Source organism: Corvus hawaiiensis, chromosome 2, assembly GCF_020740725.1.
Source record: "Corvus hawaiiensis isolate bCorHaw1 chromosome 2, bCorHaw1.pri.cur, whole genome shotgun sequence".
Taxonomy (NCBI): Eukaryota; Metazoa; Chordata; class Aves; order Passeriformes; family Corvidae; genus Corvus; species Corvus hawaiiensis.
In genome coordinates this window covers 31,616,513-31,640,415 of record NC_063214.1, presented here as the reverse complement: position 1 = coordinate 31,640,415, position 23,903 = coordinate 31,616,513, and the positions used below count along the sequence as shown (strand labels likewise).

General features: G+C 46.7%; 1 protein-coding gene across 4 annotated transcripts; it reads right to left on the bottom strand.

The window, feature by feature from the left end:
* Window positions 1-12,657: 12,657 nt before the first annotated feature.
* Window positions 12,658-23,853, bottom strand: PEX5 (peroxisomal biogenesis factor 5). 4 transcript variants are annotated; one of them, XM_048294165.1, is made up of 16 exons: window positions 23,821-23,853; window positions 23,345-23,548; window positions 22,871-22,906; window positions 22,546-22,678; window positions 21,719-21,853; window positions 20,596-20,701; window positions 19,333-19,423; window positions 18,850-18,966; window positions 18,392-18,484; window positions 18,096-18,215; window positions 17,367-17,510; window positions 15,203-15,273; window positions 14,818-15,033; window positions 14,513-14,678; window positions 14,161-14,318; window positions 12,658-13,795 (listed from the first exon to the last, which is right to left on the bottom strand). In XM_048294165.1, exons 2-16 carry the CDS (start codon window positions 23,492-23,494, stop codon window positions 13,594-13,596), a joined length of 1,938 nt encoding a protein of 645 aa, XP_048150122.1. In that variant the 5' UTR covers window positions 23,495-23,548; window positions 23,821-23,853; the 3' UTR covers window positions 12,658-13,593. The 4 variants fall into 4 exon arrangements, with proteins under 4 accessions (XP_048150122.1, XP_048150123.1, XP_048150124.1 ...); XM_048294166.1 differs by lacking the exons at window positions 18,392-18,484; window positions 23,821-23,853 and having other exon boundaries at window positions 23,345-23,626; XM_048294167.1 differs by lacking the exons at window positions 18,850-18,966; window positions 23,821-23,853 and having other exon boundaries at window positions 23,345-23,625.
* Window positions 23,854-23,903: the final 50 nt, after the last annotated feature.

Below are 23,903 nucleotides of genomic sequence, written 5' to 3'. Positions count from 1 at the left end.
ACCCAAACATGCCTGAACCTGTTCTGCCAACGTTTCTGATCAAGCTGACAAAAGTTGGGTCTGTGTGTGTGTCACCTCTCTGTTACAGCCATGGTGTCTGAGCTTTCTCCTCTAGACATCTCCTTTTGGAATACCACTAGTTACAAGCCTTCCTTCCACTGCATTCTTTTCTAATGCCCTTTTGCTCTGTGGATTAATAGTCCCCTCTGTGAAGGTTTTTTGCTGATTGTTGGTTTTGCAGGCAGTCGTTTTAGTCTTTTTAACACCGTGTGTGGTTTAGCAGGGTTTGGGACCTCCAGATAGAGCTTATCCCTGGGGTGGCAGGCAGATGGAGGTGACAGTGCTCTAGTCTTTCCTGGGCAAGACTGTTGCACAGCGTGCTTTTATGGGATAAACATCAGGTGAGAAGTACAGTAGGGGATGCCAGGGTTGGTGATGTATCCTTCTGAGAGGCCTCTTGAAGTCTGCCATCAGGGTGAGGGGTGAGGATGACCAGAGAACATGATTCCAAGGCTACTGCTACCTGAGCAGTGTAGAAATTGCCAGCTGGCCTGCAGTGCACTGCACCCCAAGTGCAACTAGATGACCTCCTCACAACCCCCAAAGTGAAGAAAATCCCCTCTGGTGACCAGGAGAGACAGAGCCAGGCGGGAATGTCAACTGACTAAAATCAGAGTAACAGCAGCTTTGGGAGGTAATGTCATATTTTCTTTGCCCAAGAGAAACAGAGGGAAAACTCCGAGATCTCTGCTTCAGAGACCTCCTGGCTGTAAGGAACTTCTCAGTTACATCTGCCAAGAAAATAAGAGAATACCTTCTTTCCTCTCTAAGAAATGGTGGTTTTCACAAAGGAAGTATCATTAAGTGTATTTCCTAGGAAATATAAATCGAGACATCTGAAATAACCTCTCTCCTATTAACAGTGCCTATGTAACATCATTATCATGCTGAGATTCTGAAAGGGATCTCTCAGACCTGACCAAGGCACTTCAATAGGACTTCCAAAATCATTTCTTCCACAAATGGTTTTGGGCAGGAGGCAACATTTGCCACTTGACTTGCCACTATAAAACACGTGTTCTAGAGTAGGGAGAATGCCAGATGCTTTTGGAATTGAATTTGGAAATCCCGCTTTGGTGAGCAGAGCAAGGAAGCCTGAAACTGGCTTGAAAGCAGTAAGAAGTGTCCCAAAACACATGGATTCTGAGCTATCCCCATTGCATGTGCCCACCCGAGCCAAGCAGAGGAGCACGAGTGGCTGCTACGTCAGCACAGCCTGCAGTGTTTGGTTCCAAGTGGGACAAAGCCCAGCAGTTGACAGCACAGCATGTTCTGGGCTTCACGTGCGGATCGTGCAGATTTCCAGCAATCAGCTGCAGAAAGCTGATCCTATCCTTCATCTTTTCCCCAGCAAAGCTGTGTTCTCCCTCCCCAGGCACCAATAATAACTGGCCTGTGTAATTTGGGTGCTCGTAAGCCAATTGAAGTGGAAATAACTTTACTCTTGGTGTTCTAGCCACAAGCCTGGAGCTGTCCCAGTTGCCTGCCTGTGCAGACTCCCACTCAAGGGCTTCTCTAACACAGCTGGGCAGAAAATAAAGGCCAAGTGGAGTGTAACCCCCACTCCCCGCCAATAAACAAGAAGGAAGAACTGGTGGCAATGGGTATGGAGAAGGCTGAGGTACTCAGTGGGTTCCTTGCCTCAGTCTTCACTGGCAGTCAGGTTTCCCATGTCTCTGGAGTCACTGAAGCTGCAAGTGGTAACTGGGGGAGCAAAGTCCCTTCCACTGTAAGTGAAGAGCAAGTTTGAGACCACTTGACAAAACTGAATAGACACAAGTCTGTGGGACCGGATGACATGCATCCCAGGGTCCTGGAAATTCATGAGGGAACTGCCTGATTGTTGCCAAGCCACCATCCATCATATTTGAAAAGTCATGGCATTCAGATAAAATCGTTGGTGAATGGACAAAGGGGAAAGATCACTCTTATTTTTAGAGAGTGAAGAAAGGAAGATCTGGGGAACTGCAGACCCATGACCCTCACCTCTGCTTCTGGGAAGATCATGGAGCAGATGCCCATGGAAGCACTGTTAAGGCACGTGCAAGGCAAGAAGAAGGTTAAAGACAGCCAGCATGGCTTTGCTAAGGGCAGATCATGTCTGACCAATCTGGTGGCCATCTGTGATGGAGGGATTGAAGCCATCAGCAAGGGGAGACCAACCAAGGTCATGTACCTCGACTTGCTTAAGACCTTTGACGTGGTCCCATGTGACATCCTTATCTCCAAACTGGAGATACATGGGTTTGAAGGGTGGACTGTTTGGGAAATGGCCACACAGCCAGAGAGTTATGGTCAATGGCTCTATGTCCAGGGGGAGACCAGTGATTACTGGTGTCCATCAGGGCTCTGTCCTGGAACCAGTGCTTCTTAAGATCTTTATCAATGACACCCTCAGCAAGTTTGCAGATGACACAAAGCTGAGGGGTGCAGTTGGCACAAGAAAAGGGTGGGATTCCATCCAGAGGGACCTGGACAGACTTGGGAAGTGATTCCATAGTTACCTCCTGAGGTTCCACAAGCTCAAGTGCAAGGTGCTGCACCTGGGTTGGGTCAATGCCAGACATGAGCACAGACTGGGAGATGGTCAGAAGGTGGGAGCACCTGTCCTATGAAGATAGGGTGAGAAATCTGGGCTTGTTCAGCCTGAAGAAGAGAAGACTCCAGGGACACCTCCTTGTGGCCTTCCAGTTCTTGAAGGGGGCTTATAAGAAAGAGCAGGAGCCACTTTGTAAGTGGGCAGCCAGTAATAGGATGAGGGTGGAATGGCTTTGAATTAAAAGAGGAGAGATTTAGATTAAATGTTATGAAGAAGTTCTTTACTTGTGAGGGTGATGAGGTACTGAAACAGGTTGTTTAGAGAGGTTGTGGATTCCCCATCCCTGGAAGTATTCAAGGCCAGGCTGGATGGGACTTTGAGCAAGGTGGTCTAGTGGAAGGTGTCCCTGCCTGTGGCAGGAGGGTTGGAATGAGATGATCTTTAAGGAACTTTCCACCCCCAGACTTCATAGGATTCTTGGATTCTATGATCAATGCCTTGAGATACAAGGATTCATGGGATAGTTAAATACAAGCTACAGGCGAGAGTTGGGCCAGCATCACAGCAATAATCCAAATGCTTACCAAGATCTTTAGTCTGGTTGCAGTGTTTCTGACCAGGGAAACTGGAAGGAGACAAAATTCTACAGGAGAGATCCATGGAAAATATTTGCAAGTGACTGCACAAAACATTTTCTGGGCATACAGAGACATATCATCTTAAAAGGACAATATTTATCTACACTAAACAGTGCATGAAACAGCCCAGTGCTGATTGCAAGAGATTCTTTATTGGCACCAACACAGAACGGATTACAGACAATGGCAGAGGCCATTTGTGGAGCAGGACAAGAGTGCAGGGCAGGATAGTCATGCACAGATCTGCAGTGCAGCATGGCAGAGAGCTCTCACTTTCGGTGGTCCTGTGACACTGGGAAAAAGTGACGCAAGCAGAGGCAGAGAACAAGGTCTCACATTTCTTGCTGGGGCTGCCTCTTTTCTCAGCATTGCAGGATTTGGATTCTAACAGCCACAGCCGGGGCGAAGGGGACGCAGGAAGGAAAGCTTGTCATTGAACTTGATTGCCTTGTAATTTGGAAGGTGTTCGTGTTCTCGTGCAATGTACTGAAATCCACCTCCATCACTGTGCTCACACAGCAGCCAGACACCTTTCTGGACTTTGTGGGAAGATGTGCTGTCATTGTCATGTCCCCTAGCCAGATTGGTTGCTTCCCTTATTATCCTGCTTTTCCCTTGATAATCAGCATGTTCGTAGAGAGTGATCTGGGGGTTGTGCAGATCTTCAGCGATCACCTGCAGAGAGCTGATCTTATCATTCATCTTTTTACCAACAAAGTTGTGATCTCCCTCCTCAAGTACCAGTAACTGTCCTTTATAGTTTTCGTGCTGATAAGCCACCCAAGGATGGCCGATTACTCTCACTGAGGAGATGCAATCGTTCCAATCAGCATCTTTTAGATTGGAAATGTTGGTGTGGAATTCTTTGGACAAACCCTGGAAGTTGGCATGCTCATAAACGATGATTTTTCCCATCTCAGCAGGGCTTCTGGGGTTTGGATTTTCTGCTGTAGGAGTTGGATGGCAGCCTACAGAAAATGAAAACAGAAAACAAGCAATGCTTGTAAGAGGCTTTTACACACCAGACACAAAATGCTGCGGGCCACATGGGACAAAAGGTAAAAAGGAAATGTAAAACAGTTTTAGCAGAGGATAAAAATTGCAGCAGCTGAGCAGGAGAGAGGACATGACATAGAAATTTCAATTTGGAGGAAAAAAGTAAAATGAGGCTTGTACACCAAAACAGTCCAGTTTCATTTAATATCTTTACATGCAAGCGACACCTGAGCATTTTGTTTAACATCTTATTGGAATACCCTAAATGCTTAAATATATAAATGAAATAAAATATACAACTAGTGACAAATCTTTCAGCTGATAATTGAGGCTGCACTTGAGAAATACCTTAGGAGTTGGCACTCATGGTTTGGACTAGGCTTCATGCGCCACATAGAATGCAATATAAAAGTAGCGAGACAGGCAATTAATTTCTAAAAGAAAGTGCATTCTTCACTTCAAAGAGGGGGAAATAACCTATTTTTTAAAGGCAGAAATGAACTTTAAATTCACTGAAACACCTTCTTTCTCTTTTTATATGGAATTTTACTGAAATCAAGAGATTCCGGCTCTTGACATACACTGAGAAGCAATCAAGTTGTAAGCATCAGCTCTTTAAATCAAACTAAGTTTCAGGTTTGAAATGTCTTTTTCTGACACGATTACCAATACACACATCTAATTCCACACAGTCATCCGAGTTTGGTTAAAAAGCCACAGTGTTTATTAGTACCAGCTGCAGGAATAGTAATGCACAGTCAGTTATGGTAACAGCTCCCTCTCTAAATCATGTAACAGCTACTGAGGCAAAGATTTACATTGCAGGGCAAATATATATGGGAGAAAAGAAGCCATTCCTCTAGCTGATTCTGAGAAGGGATGGGAGAAGACAGATATGCGTAGCAAGATTAAAAGCCATACTAATACTGCAAGACATGTGCATCATAATTAAAAAACCTGAATCACTTAAACCTCACTTAAAAAACCCCATTATGTGATTAAAACCATGTATTTTTTCACAGTTATAAAAGCACCTATGGAAGCTGAGGGAACCTGAACTTGGACTCACTGACCAAGCACTACTGTAATGACTCTCTCCCTGTAGAAAAGTATTAATAACAACCCATTTAATTTTGCTGATGCAACATAAAGATCCCATGGCCGAGATAAATTTATAGAATATTTTCATGGTCACCCCTCAGAATCACAAATCACTGACCCCCTCCACCCTCTCCCTTGGTAAGGTCTGTCTGTCCTGCAGCAGCCGTCTCCTCATCCCCTGGAAGATGGGCTCAGTCTCTGCACATGCAGACAGCAGACCCTCACGGATGTGCTGCAGCTCTCACCCAACTCTGAAGCCTCCTTCCCTTCCCCTGCATTTCACAGCAGCTGCTCAAGAAACCCTTCCAGTTCTCCTGCACAAAGTGTGCCTCTCACCTGGATGTCAGCTGCAGGGCTGGGGAGAGCTGAGGGCGATTCCTCCAGTGCAGGGCTGCTGTTTGTGAAGGGCATCTCACCTGCCTCCATTTATAGCTTGCTCAGAAGTCTTGTGCAACACCCCAGTCAACAGAACTGAGAAATGGCCAATAAGTGAACAAAAATCATTAACTATTTCATTTTAATTTTGATCTTTCTATGAGCAGTCATGTTATTGCTCTGGGTCAAAAGTCTATTGATGCATAAGCCCTTCATAAAACCCTAGAACTTTGGTTCTTGTTTGTCCTTCTCCTCCAGAAGCCAGATGAATTACAGTAATAAAAACGTATCAAAGTACTTTGTCACGCTGAGGCTGTAGAATTTTTCTATCTATTGCAGCTTATGTTTTGTTTACCTTTGAAGTAACTATAATAAACAATGTTAATTTTCCAATGGGCTTTGTTGGGAGATATCCACTTGACAGAGATAGCATTTAAGTAGGGTTTTATTAAATTCTCTTCCTCCTTCTCACCTACATAGCCATTTGAGCAGCTACAGGGATGCAGAGCTGCTAAAGCAGGGCCAGGAGGCTCTGACAGAGCTACAGTGGCAATATTTTTTCTTTTTGTCTAGTTGCAGGTTCACTCTGTAATACATTTTCAGGCAGGTTCATTGGCTAGCATGCCAGAAAGCTGTTCTGGAGCAGGAGAAAGCAATAGGATCTTCATTAGTTCACTTGGGGCACCCCTGCTCTGTCAGATAGGAAGTAACTGGAGAAGATGGGGAGCTGGGAAGGGAGACGGTTCATCCCTGCAAAACAAGCAGCCTGTACACCAAATCCAGCCAAATCCTCATGCTGTATCTCTTCCACTGGTGCTTGGTGTGCCAGATAACAAAACTAAGGCCAGCATAAAAATACTTGAGGCTTTGGGGGTTTTTTCCATGGGGTCCATCGTTTTTGCTGTTCTGCAGAAGCTGGAAGCAGAGCAGTCGAAATTTGCATTTTGAGGTTTTGAAGAGAAGCAGGCCCTCACTTTATAGCAACAGCTAGATGAGAAGTCCCTTCTCTAAATAGGCAAATCACACCTTTAAAGCATGTTTTTGTGTGCTGCAGTGACCTCAGCCTACAGTTCAGTGCTGCTGGAAAGGGGAAAGACTCATTCCACTCCTGAACCATTGTGTCCACTGTCTGGTAAGGGAAGGGAGGAAGAATAAGCACACCAGTGTAAGGAATTCTTGAAAGAGGAACTAAAACATCCTAGACTAGAATGGATTTATGCTGCCATTGAACAACATTCGTTCTTCTTAGCTTGATAGTATGTTTTACTCACTAAATTATTTAGTTGTGTTTCTGAAAAAAAAAAAAATCATGTGTAATGACATAATTAATCATGAACTAAACAATCCCATCTTTTTCAGCACCTGCAGACTCAGAAAAGCCCTTTGACCAATTATATGAGCCATGAAGGCGTCACAAAGACCAAGTCTGAGTGTATCTCAACTCTGGTACAGAGTGAGGCAGTCAACCGTGAACTCCTAAGTCCTCCACGTACCCCCTGCAGAGCACCAAAGCTGGCAGTGGGACTTTTCAGGACTTCAAGGAAAATCAAAAGGCTATATATGATGGAATGATATGTGATGGAATCCTTTACCACATTTCTTTGTGCTAAAACAAAAACATGGTAAAGGATCTCTGAACAAATACTCCCAGGTTCACAGAAAGAAATGAGTTCCTGGTTCTAACTGACCATCTGTCCTAGTGTTACTGGATTGAAAACCAAATGGGTTTTAATGTCATTAATCTCACCTATATGGTGCTTTATGCACAAGGAAGTAAGTCACTGCACAAAGCAGAACATTACAGGGTGGGGCTGGGGGTTGATTGGAAGTATTTATGGAGCTTTCTTTGTGGGTTGGGTTTGTTTGCTCTTTTTCCTTATGGATCACAGCATGGTTTGGGTTGAAAGGGACCTTAAAGATTATCCAATTCCCCTGGCATGGGCAGGGATGCCTTCCACTAGAGCAGGTGCTCAAAGTCTCACCCAACCTAGCCTTGAACTCTTCCAGGGATAGAGAATTCCCAGCTTCTCTGGGCAATGTTCCTGTGCCTCACCACATTCACAGTAAAGAACTGTTCCTAATATCCAATCTAAACCTGCTCTCTTTCAGCTTGAAGTCATTCCCCCTTGTCCTCCCACTGTGTGTCCTTGTCAAAAAATCTCTCTCCAGCTCTCTTTTAGGCCCCTCAGGTACTAAAAGGCCACACAGTAAGGTCACCCCAAAGCCTTGTCCAGGCTGAACAACTGCAACTCTCTCAACCTTTCCTCACAGGAGAGGTGCTCCAGCCCTCTCATTGTCTTTATGTCTCTCCTCTGAACTCATTCCAACAGGTCCATGTCCTGGGACTTGTGCTGAGATCCCCATAGCTGGACACACTTCAGGCAGAGCAAATTTATGGGAAATGATGTTCCCCAAAATTCCTCTTATCCTGTTCCTGCAGAAACAGCAGTATCTCAAAATCTGAAAAAGAAAGGATGTGACAAAAGTGGAAAGATAAGAGGACAATAAACCCCTGCTCCTCTATTGCCCTCAGCAGACAAAAAGCAATAGAAGGAGCAAGATTAATGATGACACACTGATTCTTTAAAAATGTGCAGTTATGCAAAAAAACACTTCAACAAGTGAAGAATAAAGACTAAAATATTTTTATCTTTTTCATAAAACTGGGGGTTTTTTTTGGGGGGGGGTGTTTCTTTCTTTCTTTGCTTAGAGGCTGTTTACTACTAGATTGCAGGGTGATAAAACAATTTAACTTAAAGCTGTGGATGCCACATATGCACCCACTTCACAGTGCTGGAAAAGGTTAAATGGTGGAAAAATCTAATTAACAACAAACTCCTTCACCCACCAGATCCTGTTGTGTTCCTGTCCTACTCTACCACAGCAGATACCTTAGTTTGTATCTCAGTAATTACTTGTCTGTTTTTACTCTTTAAAACAAAAAGATTTTTAAAAAATAAAAATCACATGTGAAGTACACCTCCCCAGTTTCTGTTTGTTATTTTTGTCTGGCAGTTTTGGACTCAAGGCAGCAGAACGCTGGTTCCTTTATTTTGGAGGGTGTTTTGTGGTTGGAGAGGGTGGTTTTTTGGGTTTTACACACAGCAGTTGTTAGAGCTAATTATGTAATTCTTCATCACAAAAATAAAGGTTTTTTCCCTCTTTTCACTCTCCAGCTTCTGTTTCTCAAGCAAAACAGCCCCCAAAAATGCAATATAGGAACAGGCCACCAAACCACAGAACCCAAAGCTGTGGACAGCCCACACGATAATAAATGCATTCACTACCAAGCACTTCAGGGAGAAAGAAAAAAGGTCTCTTTTTTTGCCTAGCCTGTATCTCACACAAACTCTCTTTTTTTTCTTTCCTCTGTTTGCTGCACTTCCCAATTGCTAATCTTCAGTAAAGCAAACTGAACACCACTTTTTCAGCAAAAAGAGAGATGATAGAATCCTATTGGATGAATGCTGCATATTCAGTCACAACACTGGGAGTGAGCTCCACAGAAATTGTGCTGTAAAGAGAGGCGCAGCAAAAACAGACTAACAAAAGCCTTGTAAGTCCCACTTGACAACACACAGATGTCAGAAAGCAAAGTGAAGATCATTTCTAATTATTATTTCCTTTCCCAAGTCTCCTCTTCCCAGATGAAGGAAAAGGAAACAGTTTGTCTATGAATAACTGCTAGTTAAAAATGTCAGAAACCCAGCTGGGTTGTTTTCTGGGTTTTTTAAATAAACGTACAAATGGTTTTCCATGGAATGGTTGCTAAGCTGGACTCCACGAAGACCCATGCTCTGTACCAGGGAGAAGCCAGGGGAAGGCATCACAGACTCCCAAAAGGTTCTAGCTTCACAGCACCACGTTTTGCGTCTACAGCTGCACGTTTAGGAAGTTCCTCGAGCATTTTGTTCCTTTCGTGTTTAATTAGCAAGACGTGCTCCTAAACCCTTTAGCGTCCCGGTCCCAGCAGGTGTGACAGACACGGACCTGCTCTCCACTCAACGCTAGGTGTCACTTCTGCTTCAGAAATGCAAGGGAGCAACGGCAACACTACCAAAAAACCCCAACCCACCCGGCACCAGATTTTTCAGGGGATCTCTGTGCCTACAACTCTTCCTAAAGTCGCGGACAGGTACAGAGTTTTAAAATTTTACGTCAAACTGCGCATCTAAAAAACATCAGGAAATACCAGACAATGCTTTGCCATACTCAGCATGGCAGTGACAGGGAAGTTTCTCTTCTCTCTCGTGGGTGCAAAGGAACATTTTCCTACATGAACAAGGGACCACCACCTGGAGAAGCTGTCAGAGCCTGCTCTGACAAAGAGGCCTGGCTGGCGAGCCTGCCTCTGGTGCCGCTTTGCTGCTGCAGGTGGGAGAGCTGCTGTGCTGCTTTCTGTCCTTCCCTGCCTGCCAAAAGATCTCTGAGCATCAGGGGCCGACTCAGAGGAGAGAAAGTGGCAGAGTGTGTGTGGTCCCGGCTCTGAGGCAGGCTAGGGCATGAAGGAAGTGCTGGCAAGAACGCAGTAAAAATAGAAAAGATACAGAAGTGTGGGGTACAGAGGTAGGGAAAAGGGTTCCCCCCTGGGGACACGTGGACTGTAGTAGGACCATTTTATTTGCTATGTCTCACAGGACCTGAAGTAGGAGACCACAAAGGAAGAGACAGCAGGCTTAAAAAGCAAAATAAAATACTTTAGGTATTTAAACACAGTTCTCGTGTGCATCCAGATGACATGGTAAAGACCAAAGGCACCATGTAGCTTAAAAATCAGCAAGTCACAGGCCGAGAAAAAATTCACCAAAGGCTCTTAAACAAACATACTGATGCAACTTCTGAGTCAGACAGTATTTCAGACAACAGATTCCTAGAGAGTATGAGAATTTCTTGCTTGCCTGATGCCCTTTCCGTGAAGCCTCACTTCAGGTCACCACCCCTAGAGCATTCCTCTAGAGACAGACTGGTCTGAACACACATTTTCCAGACCACAAAGACTTCAGCACACACAGGCACAATAGCTAGGAGCCTGGGACCCAAAACCTGAACTCACAGAAAACTCAGAATCATAATGAGGCTCAGCAGCTCAAGAGAGGAAACTGCAGTAATGAAGCAGAATAAACAAGGACAGCAGAACCACTTCCTTGACAAGGATGGAAGCTAATGAGGAGCGCTGTGGCTAGAGGTATAAGGACCTGAAAGCACATTTTCATTTCCTGGCTGGTTGCTAAAACCATCACCAAGAGATTCTATGACTTCTTGGGGTCTTAAGCAGCAAATAAATAAAACACTGAAGGAAGAAATACAGCAGAAACATATCAAGACGCATGGGTGGAAAAACTTGTTCTGAATGACCCTCTTTGACCACTCACTTATGGCCCTATGAAAGGTTAATTTGTGTCCTGTAATGCCCAAGAATTTGGTAAAGGTCATGCTAGGATCTCTTGCAAATTTTTAGAGCTGATAGGCCCTGCAACTGTTCTGTGCATTGGGAAAAGTGAAAAAATTGGAGACCACAATCATTTATAAGGCCCTTAGCTCCCCAATCTACCACTAGGGTTAGGCCTGTTGTGAGCAGGGGGTTGGAACAGGGACATGCAAAGATCCATCACTGTCTTTATGTGAATCTAAAATGTTTGGTACCTGCTACCCACCCCTGCTGTACAACTGGACTTGGTAACAGAAAACACGGATGTGGCTGGAAATGCAAACTAGGATCATGATACGGACAGAGCACCAGCACAAGCTGGGTTTGGACACCAGAGGCAGGGTTGCAGAACAGACAAAAACTGTGCACTGGAACCAGAATGCAGATCCAATCAGCCAGCTGGTGTTCATTGCATCAACACTCCACTTCCAAAGGCAGCTCTTAACAGGACAGTCAGACAGGACCTGGACAGAGGCAGCTCAGTCTTCACTCAGCTCCCCTGGGAGAGAGCCTCAGCAAAACGTAGCTGTGAGATGATTTAACAGGGACAGGGGAAAAAGTGAGAACAATTTCCAGGGAAAGTGAACAAATGGTAACAGCCAACGCACCTGCAGGGACAGGGGGAAATGTGGGATAGGGAAGGACACCAACACAAAGTCAAGAGGTTAAGCGACATTGCAAGGGAAATTGAGGCAACTAGGAGAGGAGAAGCACTAATGAAATCTGAGGATGAGAAAAAGGGAAGGCCAAGCAATGGTAATGGGAACATGAAGGAGAGGAATGTGCTGCACCAAAGAAGCAAAGGAAAACAATGGTGAGAGCAACAGCAGAGAACTGGGGAAGGCAGAACACCAAGACAGCAGGTGAGGCACTGCATAGGCATTAATGTTTTCTTTCACCAAGAAAGAATCTGGCACGGGACTGCGATCAGTAAAAACCAAAACACATCTCTGACCAGCAGTGTGGGTGAGCAGGACACAGAAGCAGTTTCCCTTCCTTTCAGACAGCAAAAGCAGCAAGTTGTTTTGCATGCACTACAGCAATGTCAGAACAGTGCACATAGGCCTCAGTGCCACAGGGCTGGATTGGAGATACAGGGGAAAATAAAGCTCAGAAAACATACAGCAAATACTACTCTCTGCACACACTTTCTGCTCCAGCCACAAAACAAGCCTGTGAGGTTGAGATATGAAGAAACAGGTGCTGATGGAAGAGGAAGGGGCAGCGCTTCCTGCTTAAGCCCCCAGCCTTGGCTACTGCAGCAGTCAGATTCCTTACAGAGGTGATAAAATGTAACACAACTTCCCTCAGAAGATGAAAAAAAAGTGCATCAGTGACCTCTAAACCTAAGCAAAGAAAAAGAGAGCTTTTGGCACAGGGAAGCTCTTCTGCTGGCTCACTGAACTGAAGCCTAGGGCTACAGCAAAATGAGGTCCTTTAAGCTTCACCTGGCATGCGAGCTATCAATAAAGCAAAACCCGGGTCAAAACGGGAGACAGAAACAGAGAGAGACTCTAATCTATCTTTTGAAAAGCAGTGGGCTTGTACCTTTATTATACAAAATACTTTACAATTAAAAAACAATTTTCCCCAATAGAATCATATACAGATATTTATAATTAACAAGATTCAGTTACACACAAGATGGGGGCTTTTGCACAAAGGAAAACAATGACAGATGAGCAAGAAAAAATTAAGACTTGACCCCTTCCCTCATCGTATTTTGGGAGAGGTTACATTTTAGACTTTTATTCGCATCACTTTCTCTCAAGCCAGAACTCTGGGATCTCCCCTTACCCTGACAGGGTAAGGGCCTCCCCCATGTCCCCAGCATCAGTACAATACTCTTGTCTTAAAAGGTTCATGAAGAGACACTGAGAAAGTAGCATCTGGCTGTACCATGAAGTTACCAGTGGCCAGAAAAGGGGATTACTGCCCCAGTTTTCCCTAGCAACCCACATATACACACGTGCAAGCACATACATGGGGAAGCATGCTCAAACCGCAGAATTTTTCAACCCTTTTGGGTGAAACAGCAATCCCACCCTCCAAAGCAGCCTGAACTCAAGACACACCCTTGCAGGCAGTCTCTGCAGAATGGCTCTCACAGCCAAGGTCTCACAGCCAAGCTGGGCACTACTGCAAATGCAGCCTGGCAAGAGGGCGGGATGCTGCTGTCTTCCTCACTTTGATCATCTGTGAACCAGCAGTGTCAGTCGTCATGGAGGTCATGGAGGTGATAATGTGAACCGTTCAGAAATGCTCAGGCCACAACAGACAGGTGGGGGAAGTTGGGCACTTCACCAGGGGGGGTACTTGAAAAAAAACAGTTCTCAATGATCTGCCCTACCAGGGCAAAGATGTGTGTGAACCCTTGTGAACATTTTCTCCCTAAGAAAGGTCACTCACTGCTGGGCTAGGCAACTGCTGCACTCACAGGGGAGCCTGTCCCAGAGTCACTGCTGGAGGCCAAATGCCTGAAGCAGTGTGGGCAGGTCACGGGCATCAGCTGCCCCATACAGGTCACTCTGGCCCAGCATGGAGAGGGCCATGCGCAGGGTGCTCCAGATGTTGTCAGACATAGCTCCTTGTTGCCCCCGCGGACCTCGGCTCTTCTGCTGCATGTGCAAAGCCTCTAAGAAGTGCTCCACAGCCTCGCTGTCAACAGGAGAACACACACATGCTTAGTGGAGAAGATGGCACATCTCATACTCCCTTCCCCCTTTGCTTCTAAACTATTTCTCCTCCAGAACAGTTTCCTCCTCTTCACCAGATCCTACCCTGCTCCAGAACCAGAAGTCCCCCTTTTCCCTCTAAAAGAATCCCGAGTCCAGATGGCCTCTACTCCACCTGTAACTGCATGACACTTGGATCTCTGGGCAGAGTCCACACACTCACTCTGCTCTCCTGCGCCAAGAGAAGGCTGCAGGCAGTGTGGCCCCGCCTTCATAACCTACGGCCGTCTGTCTCCCACAAGCACACAAACTCGTGGGCCACAGCAGAGCTGCCCATCCTGTGCTCACCGGTGGGCGCCTAAGTTGATGCAGCTGATGCCCAGGTTGTAGCGAGAGCGGATATATCCCGGCTGGAGCTCCAGTGCCCGACGGTACGCAGCCACAGCTTCTTCACTCCGATTGCCGTTGGCCAGGGTGGCACCGAGCTTGTTCCACAGAAGGTGGTCCTGGAGGAAGGGGCACAGAGAAAGGGCTGAGATGAATTGGATCTCTTTAAGCTCCAAGTCAACGCTTCCTTCCACGTCTGTGTTATTCTTCCACTCCAAATATGCACCTCTCGTACATGCAGCACCTCCACCCAAACCTTCACCCACAAATCTCCAAGTACCTCCAGCACCCCCCAAGTCTGCCCCTTTCTTACATTGGGGCGCACACTGAGAGCAGCACTGAAGCAATCCACAGCCTTCTCATACTCGCCACTGAGGTTGAAAAGAACACCCAGGCCACACTGGACATCAGGATCCACAGTTGAGGGGTTGCTGCGCACAGCTGCTAAGAACAGCTCCTTCACCTCCATGAACAGTGAGCTGGAAAAGCACAGAACAGGATATTGGTGTACTGTGGAGAGAGCTGGCCTTGGGTTGCTCACTCTGCTCCTGCCTGGACCAGTCTGAGCCCTCCAAGAAGCCTTTCAGCCAAAGGCTGAAATTTGTAACCATAACTCACTCAGACAGCAGGGAACTTAGGACACGCTTGGAAGGCCCCAGGTTTGTCCCCGAGACGCTCTCCTCTAGTTCCTTGTCCAGCAGGTGGGCATAGTCCGGTTTATGGCGCAGCCAGTCCCGCAGGGTCTCACACGCCTGCTTCTGCAGGGACTCGTTGGTGAAGCTGACTGCTAAAGCCATAAGTGCTGTGAGGTTCCCAGGCTGCAGCTCCAGGCACCTGCAGGGCAAAGAATGAGAAGTGACTGCGGTATTAAATCAGTGTAGGAGACACCCAGAGAGAGGAGGTGACACAATCGAGACAGAGCACCCTGTGACAGCCGTATGGTCCTTGTGGCACCATGCACTCCACAAGGAGCCACACTCAGCAGCTCTGCAGCAACACTCACCGTCTGAGGGCACTGATTGCCAAAAGCTCCTGTTCGTTCTCTGCTTGGGTGGTTCCCAGATATTGCCAGGCCTGGGGAAGACATAGATGTACAAAGTCAGACTTACAGAGGAAAAAAATCAGCCAATAAGCCACAAACACAGCAATTAAATCCAGTATATTATCCCACACAGTTTTAGATGAGATCAAATAGACGAAAATATACACATTAGCCACAGGTATAAGTTCCTCTCAAAAGATACACAGATGTCATGGCACATAGGTCCTCAAAGACAATAAAATTGGCATTGGTATAGTGAACAAAAGTGAATGTCTACCTGGAAATCTATCATAAAGCAACTGCTGGTAGTTTTACATTTTTAGATCACAGAATCTCCACTTTTTAACTTCTAACTGTGGTCAAACTGCAGAGGAAGGAGGAAAATGCAGATCTCCTATTTCCCAAGAACAAAATGGCATAGCAGCAGTGCTAATAATGAGACCCCCGAGGTAGGCAGCTGTATGTACTTGTGCAGTGGTCCACTAGCAAGTAGTAACCTTGCAGAGTTGACTGCCAGACCTGAAAGTAGAAGCACTGTTATTTTACTGAATTTCCAATCATCATGACACCAGTACATGAAAATGACTTCCACCTCCAAGAAGCTGATGTAAGGAATATTTAACTAGGCACTAAATCCAAAGTATCTGTTCACTTTATGTTGTTAACCACACCCCTGGGTCCAAAACAGGCTAGATAGTTGGTGGGACTGTCAGTATGATGTACCTGCTTTGTGAATGTAAGTCAGAAAATGAGGTATACACTGCCTCAAGAAAGGAAATTGTTTCATTAGCAAAGACACAGAAACCCTGCACAAGCCACCACAAGCAGAAGGCAATCTACTCTCTTGAATCTCTCATGCCTCACCATACATAGCTAGCTACAATTCAAGCAGAGCTGAGCAGTGGTAACTGCAGTGTTCTGCCAGCAGCAGACCTGATGAGATTCAAGGTAAAGTTGTGACTTGGACCAAAGCAAACATGACATTTCCTTCAGAGCAATTGTTCACGTCTATTTGATCACTGTACCATTTGTGAAGTCTTGACTTCTCCTGTACTTTTTGTAGTCACAGTAGAAGAATTCAGAATGTTTCCAATACAGCTAGCCAGAACTGGCCCAAGATTTCTTCCCCTAAGGTTTCAACTACCTCTCCATCATGCTCAGCCTGCAGCCCACACTGCCTATGAGAAGAAAGCGACAGTGCTAAGAGATTAACACCACCTTCTGACCACTTAAAAGCTAAAGCAGATCTTCAAACCTTCTGCTTACTTTTCACCTATTACCAGTACCCTAGAAAGTTAGATGCCTATTCCCAGAAGCCAAGAACCTCGTTCCAAAATGTCACTCTCATCTAAGTCTAAGGGTAATCAAATTATGTATGTCCAGTCATATATAATTAGCAGGGCTTGAACAAGACACACTGAAAATTCAGCAGCCCTGTATCCCTGAGGCAGGCACTCCAGAAACAGACAACATGGGTCTATTTATGTTCTTGCTGAGAATACCCACGTCCTCTACCCCTGGAAAAAGGCACATGGACTATTCCATTTCCCAATTCATCCTGCAGAAAATGAAGTGATTTATGGAAAAAAGTATTCACTTAGCAAGGAGCTGGAACTTTGTCTTCAGTGTAAAAATCCTTCTTTGGCTCACAACGTCAATTAAGGCTGTGAAAACACCCAAGCCACCTCTCTCAACCCTTTTGGGTCACATCTTCATCTAACACCTAGATGAAAGACTTAGTCAGAACCACAGTCTAATGAGCTTCTCAGAATTAGAATTTAATAGATACGGAAAGCAGTGACCTGCCATAAGCTTACAATGCCAATAAAGACTTTCACAGAAGCCACTTGAGAGATGAGAACTCCTTGTCTTGGCTCCATGCACAGTCTCTTGTGCTCCAAAGATTTTACACAGCTCTGGGGCCATGTGACTTTGTGCTTCCTGTAACAGATCTTAAGTCAGAAACCTCGCTCAGAGGCTCCCTGAGGATTCACATGCATCTGCTAGAAACTCAGAGCCGCAAAAAAATGAGGCATTTTCATACACCCTGCACAGGTCCTAACACTGAAGTGAGATTTCTACACCCTCCCTGACAGCTCAGCCCGTTATCTCTGCTGCCACTCACCTCCATATGATCTGGCTTCTGTTGCACTGCAGCCTCAAAGAGCAGGACAGCATTGGGGAGGTCCCCTTCCTCCAAGCGCTTCCGCCCCTCTTCAAATGCATCTGGGTGATCCCTCATGGGATTATCTTCCTCAAACTGGTAACCCTAGCAGGGCAGACAGACACACAGGGGCTAAAGCTAGGAGACAGGCTTAGGGAGAAGTGCACTCTCTACAGCACAGCAGTCTAGTCTTGCTGCATCAGGAACACTCCAGCTGCAGACTAGCCAGCACCTAGTCCTCATTGCTATATGGCAGCAGATCAGGGAACAGTGGTGGTTCTTCCTGCTTGCTCTGTGCTGGAGAAATCTCCCAAACCAGACCCGGAATAAGTTGCTAGAGAGACAAAACATTTAGTGTGGATCTTATTAGCTTGGAGGGGCATGGGGGAGGGGGGCAGGGATGGGGCCAGGGGACACAACACTTCAACTCATTGTGAAGAACCCCTGTATTCACTGGTATTTGGTGCTGGACAAGAACCAGACAGCATTTGCAGACAAGCCCAAGTGAAAACAGTATTTAACCCCCAGCTGATCTGGGACGAGAGTGTAAGTGACAGCAAAACATCAGTGTGAGAAGGAACCCCAGCAGCATTTAGGGTCTGTGGAACTCACAGCGAGGCAAACACACTGCCAGTCTCCCCAAGGCAGCCCATCACAGTGCTAGGGCTGAGAGACCCTGTTCTCCCCTACCTTGTCATATGATGAGGAGTTGAGGTCTTCATATTCAGAGAGCCAAGGGTGAGCCTCTGCATCTCTCTTGGCCATCTCCTCACATTCTGCCTGGAGTTTGTCCCAGAACTCCACATCTGACTGAACGGAGAACAAAGTGTGACTGGAGTACCTCAGCCATAAACTCAGGTCTATAGACATGCCAGAGAACTCCCTCTTGAATGTTTCCAGCCCTCCTCAGAGCATGCAAAGGAGAGAGATAACCCTACCATGGGCTCTCAGTTGGCACCCCAGCCCTCCTTCTCAGCCAGCTTTACCTCCACAGCAGCCTTTGCCTGCTCAAATTCCGTATCAAGAGTTGACATGTTCCCAGATCGCGCAAATTGATCCACCCAGGCATCGGATGCCCCCTGGGAGTTTGGAAACAGAAACACACCTTTCTTTTTAGAATTTGGCAACCTCAGGGCACATCCCAAAACAGCAGGAGGGTGTGTGACAACCCTTCCTCCCCATCAGTAAGAACTGATGGCCTATGAAGTGGAAACGAATTCATCTGAATCTCCTCTTCCTCCCAGATGCTGTGGGAGATGAGAAAACTCCAACTGTCCAAATACATTCCCAGCTTCTGGCTAGACTCTACTAAGAGCCCAACAGCCCCTCCCTTGTCTCCCTCAGCACTGCTGAGAGCTGGACTTGCCATTTTCCTTTGCTCCCAGACTGTGCACTGTGGCAAAATGCTTTCTTCCTTCAGAGCATACAGGCCTGGGGCTCCTACCTGCTGCTGTATAAACTCAGCTGCCCATTGCTCTGCCTGATCTTGGTCTCTGTGGGTCACCTGATTAGCTTCGATCGATACCCTCCCATCTCCGATCTGGCGGACAAACTTTAGGAACTGCAGCAGAGAAATGAAACAAGGGTGGAGCTGGGCAGATGCTGTGCCCACAAGCCCTCTGCCCATGCCCCCCTCCTTCACTAAGAGGGCTTCTCTCTGCAGAGCGAGCACAAAAGGCCCGGAAAGGTGGGAAGGACTGGACTTCACAAGAGTGGAGATGGATAATATCTAAAGTGTATTGTAGGGTTCAACTCCCAGGAATCAGGGAAGAAATGGAAACATGGGACAACAGGAGGCTTTATTCCTTTACTGTCTTCACCCTTCCCAATTCCCCACACCCCTTATTCACAGTAATATAATTATTACTAATTACATAATTACTAATTCACAGTAATAATTAATCTCAGCCCCAGTCAGATTTCTCACCTCAGTATTCTTGAGTTTCGGATCATCCACTTTAGAGAGGAAATCAGTAACAGTTTTCTTAAGATCATCCTCAGGTTGGTATTCCTCATACCTGTGTTCCAAGGCAGTAAAAAGGGAAAGAGCTAGTCTGATACCAGGCAACAGCAAACTCTTTCACTAACAACAGTCTACACAATGGGCCAGACAAGAGTACTGAGGGACACAACCCCTCCTCAAAGATTCTGGACTTCTCCTAAGTGATTCAGTAGCATTATCCATCTGCAAAAATTCAAAATTACTACTAAGTTAACTGTGCAAGTGACTGACCCAAACAGCAGCAGAATTAAACAATTAGAGAGTCAGCACAGTTCTGCAGAGCAGTCTGGATTCCTTGCCAAGCTCACATGCCATCAGATACTGCAAGTTTTAGCACTACCAGAAACAAGGTCACATATCCAGGAACAAAGAAAGTAGGTCATGCCCACTGAAGAGGAAAACAATGTCTTGGAAAAGCATCAGCTCTGCAGAGCATTGAGGGCTTACAGCAAAGACACAACTCAATATAACTTGTCTGGCTTACAGCAGGATAGGACCAGTTCTAGGTGTTACCACTACACTCAGCCTTGGGAAAGTCTTTGGAACTGATGGCAATAACTCAGGAATGTCCATTATTTGCAGAAAGCTATCAGAGAAGGCAAGAGCCAGGAGGCTCCAATCCAAATATACAAATTTTTTTTAAGGAAAGATCTAATTATTCTTGTGTGTTTTGTTTCTTTAATCAAAAAACTTGACTGTACTCAACATATACCTACAGAGAGATGATCCATCTTTAATCTACCACAAAAAACCACATTAAAATAGTATGTAGAAGGCTGAGCCTAGAAATATGTCACGGAAAGGCTGGAAGTAGTTTGTCAGATAGGAAGAATTACATTATGAAAGTTTACAATCAGTAGAGTCCAGTAAAAAGTATCTGTTGCAGAAAGAAAGTTCCTGAACTCACTCCTGAAGTTACTTTAAGGAGCTTTGCATTAGGCATGAGATTAAGTTAGCCTACGTGATCGAAGTATCTTCCCGGAATGAGAGAACAGAAAAGCTACACTCTTAAAAACTTCAGTTTGCAAGCATTGTTTCCTCCTCTCTCTGAAACCAAAGGCCTGAGAACACCAGTCTAGGTTAAATGACTCAAAAGCATTCAGGCCACAGCAGATTTCTATCACCTCTCCAAACTTCACCCACCCAAGTGCCTAGCAGCAACCGCTGGTCTTGAGAAGTCAGACTCACCATTTATCTGCCAAAGACTGATCTTCTGATTCCCCAAGCCACAGCTTCTCCTCTGACTGCTCTAGGTACTCTTCTGCCCACTTGGCAGGAGACACAGACAACGGATCTGCATGGGAAGAATGGGGAGAAAAGTAAGACAGGCAGACCACCACACCTTTGTTTATGCTTGCTTCTTCTACCTTTGTTTATTCTGATCTAAAAATCAAGCCTTAGGTTCAGACAGTGAATTAATACAGATGCCACTGTGGTGACAATAAACTTATGGTTTTCTACTTTAATATCACAACTTATTCATCTGCTCCCTGTGGGATACTATGTAGGTCAAGAAAATTAGCAATGCATTACAAGTCTCCGTCAAAAGCACAGCCTACAAAGCACTAGGTTTTCATCAGAACTTTCTCACAGACCTTTGTAGATTCTAATTGATAGCCCCAGAACTATAAAGAGTGAAGGTCAAAGAGTGGGAGTACCCAGCTTTCTACACTGGCCACTCCTGGAGAAGAGAACAGCATCTACTTGTCCATAATTTCCAGATTAGGGCATGGATCATAACAGGACCCTATTCCAGACCCAGTTCTATACACAATGCAGGATGGTTTTTCAAATAAAGCTTAACCTTTGGGCCAGAAACACTCACTTTGCACATTTCCAGGCTGTAACATCCCTCTACCTCCATGCAACTGACACAAAGTATTTGGCCAAAGCCTACTAAAGAGTATTTACCTTTGTACCAAAGGCAAATTTAGCCTTACAAGAGGGAATTAGAAAACATGTAAACAAGAAGCAGCACCAGGCCATCTCCGACTTGCATCAGTTGAATCATAACGTTCATAAGAGCAGTTTAAATACCATGCTTCTCCTATATAGTCTAAGTAACCAAAGCTAAAACCAGAAGACCCTTACACCTAAATAAAAGCTTCCACACCACATTGTTCATAATTTGACTTAACCATAACACCATCACAAAGCAGCTTTCCTACCCTCCACCTCAGTAAAGCTGCTACAGGAAACACTGACTGCTGGGCCCAAAGCAATACTCCAATTTCACATTCAGTAGCTCTTCATTGTACACAGGCATGTGACTGGACATATCTTGACAGTAATTCCGAAAAGGACACATCACCTGTCACTTCAGCAATGAACTCCTGTGACCAGTCAGCCTCATTGTAATCTGAAGAGACATCACCAGCATTATCTGCTGCAGCCAAGAATTCCTGGGTCCAGTTTTCAGACAGTGCCAAGGCTGCCACACCTGGAGCTACACGAAGAAAAAAAACCAGAAGTGAGGATTGGAGAACTCAAAGGCACCATTTATGTGCTCCAGGCTAGCCCTAATCACCTCTGATCCTCCTCTTTGTTGTAATAAAATCACAGAAATATTTCACTTGGAAGGAGTCTCTGGAGGTTGCTAGAGTTCTCACAGCAGATTAACGTGAAAGCTAGAGATGAAGTTGCTCGGGGCATTCATCAGGTAACTTCTGAATTTGTCCATGGCCGGCAATTCCCCAGCCTCCCTAGGCACCTGTTCCAGTACTGAACTACCTCCTCCATGGGAAGAAATGTTTCCACATACCTAGTCAGTTCCCCTTTCCACAAAATGTGTCCATTACGCCTTGTCCTTCTCCTGACTGTTGCTGTGAAGATCCTGACCACGGCAGCTGAAGACAGCAGCGAGACACTCCACCCCTGCCCCTCAGGCTCCTCTTCCCCTGGTTAAAATGTCCAGTTCCCTCAGCCTTAATTCTTACAACATGTATTCCCGTCCCTGAATGTTTTACTGATCTCCGATGAACTTGTTCCAGTAGATCAGTGTACTGGGAAGCCCAAATCCAGAAACAATACTCCAGACACAATCTCAGAAGGGCTCAATAGATAGGAACCACCCTGCTAGGAGCTCAACCATAACATCAAGATCTTTTCCAGCTCTCCACCTACTTCAGCTCCCCTCACCTCGCTGAGGGGCCTGTCGGAAGCTTGACTGTTCAATCTCTTGCATCTCAGCCAACAGGTCATCCATCTTAAAGGTCTGGGGTGCACGGGACAGCAAAGGGGCATTCTGCGTTTGCAGAAACTCTCCAACCAGCTGCCAAAGACAGAGATGGATTACAAACACTGCACAGAAGATGAACAGGCAGAGCCATGGAGCGTTAGAGAAGGGCACGTCTAAAGGAAATATTAGCATCAGGTAAGGGGTAAAATAACAAACTATGTTGACAAGAAAAGCTTTAAGAAGATTAATCAAAAGCTATAAGGCGATGAACCAATCTGTTCTTACCTCATCTTCAGTGGCTACTCCCAGTGGTTTGGACACCTGCAGGGAATAGTGGGCAATTGAGTCAACATTTTTGATCCCATACCCCTCTCCACACACACAGAGCATGACCCAATTAGATTATATCTTCCTCTTCCTTGAGCTTAGGCTGTCAACATTTTCTTGCGTTAGCTGCCTGCTAAAGGAGCAGGAACACTTTGAGGGATCCTGTCCAGCCCCGTCCCACTACTGTCTGGCTTAGGGCCTGTGACAGCAAGGCACACAGCTCCCCACAGCCACCAACACCCGCTGCACGCCTACAAACATGCCCTCACCCCACAGCCCTGCTTCGGGTGACCCCTGGGCCTTTTTCCGCAAAAAAAAAACCACAACACGACACCAACTGCACCGACAGTCCCCCTCCCTGCTCACCCCCAGCCCGAGCTGACCGACCCAGCACCCGGCAGGACCCAGCCCAGCAAGGGGAGCAACACTCACGGCTGCGGCTTCGGGCGCCCCGGGGGGCCAGGCCAGCGGGCCCTGCAGTCCTTCCTGCCGCAGGGCTTTGTCCTGGGTGAAGTGCCCCGCCAGCTTCATCAGGGGGTTGGAGCCCCCGCACTCCGGCTCCACCAGCTCCCTCATGGCCATGGCGCCGGGCAGGGAGGGAGAGAGGGTCGGCGCCGAACCCCGCCGCGCCTGCACCTGGCGCCGGGGCGGCACAGGCAGCGGGTGAGCGCCGGGCGGAGCGACCGCCTGACCCCGACCCGGCTGCCACCCGCCAGCGCCGCCTCCCCCGCGGGCCCGGCCCGGGAGAGGACTGACACCCGCCCGCCGGGACAGCAAGGCCCCGACCCCGAGCCCCGCGCCCCGAACCCCAGCCCGGCCGTCCCCAGGCCCGCTCTGCCCGGCGCCGCCCGCCCCGCGCCCGCAGCCGGGCCCGCAGGGGCCGCGGGGCTCCCCCGCCCGCTCCGTACCTGGGGCCGCCGGGGCGCGCTCGGCTCGCGCGGCGGGGCGGGGCGGGGCCAGCCTTAAAGGGACAGGCGCCGGAGCGCCTTAA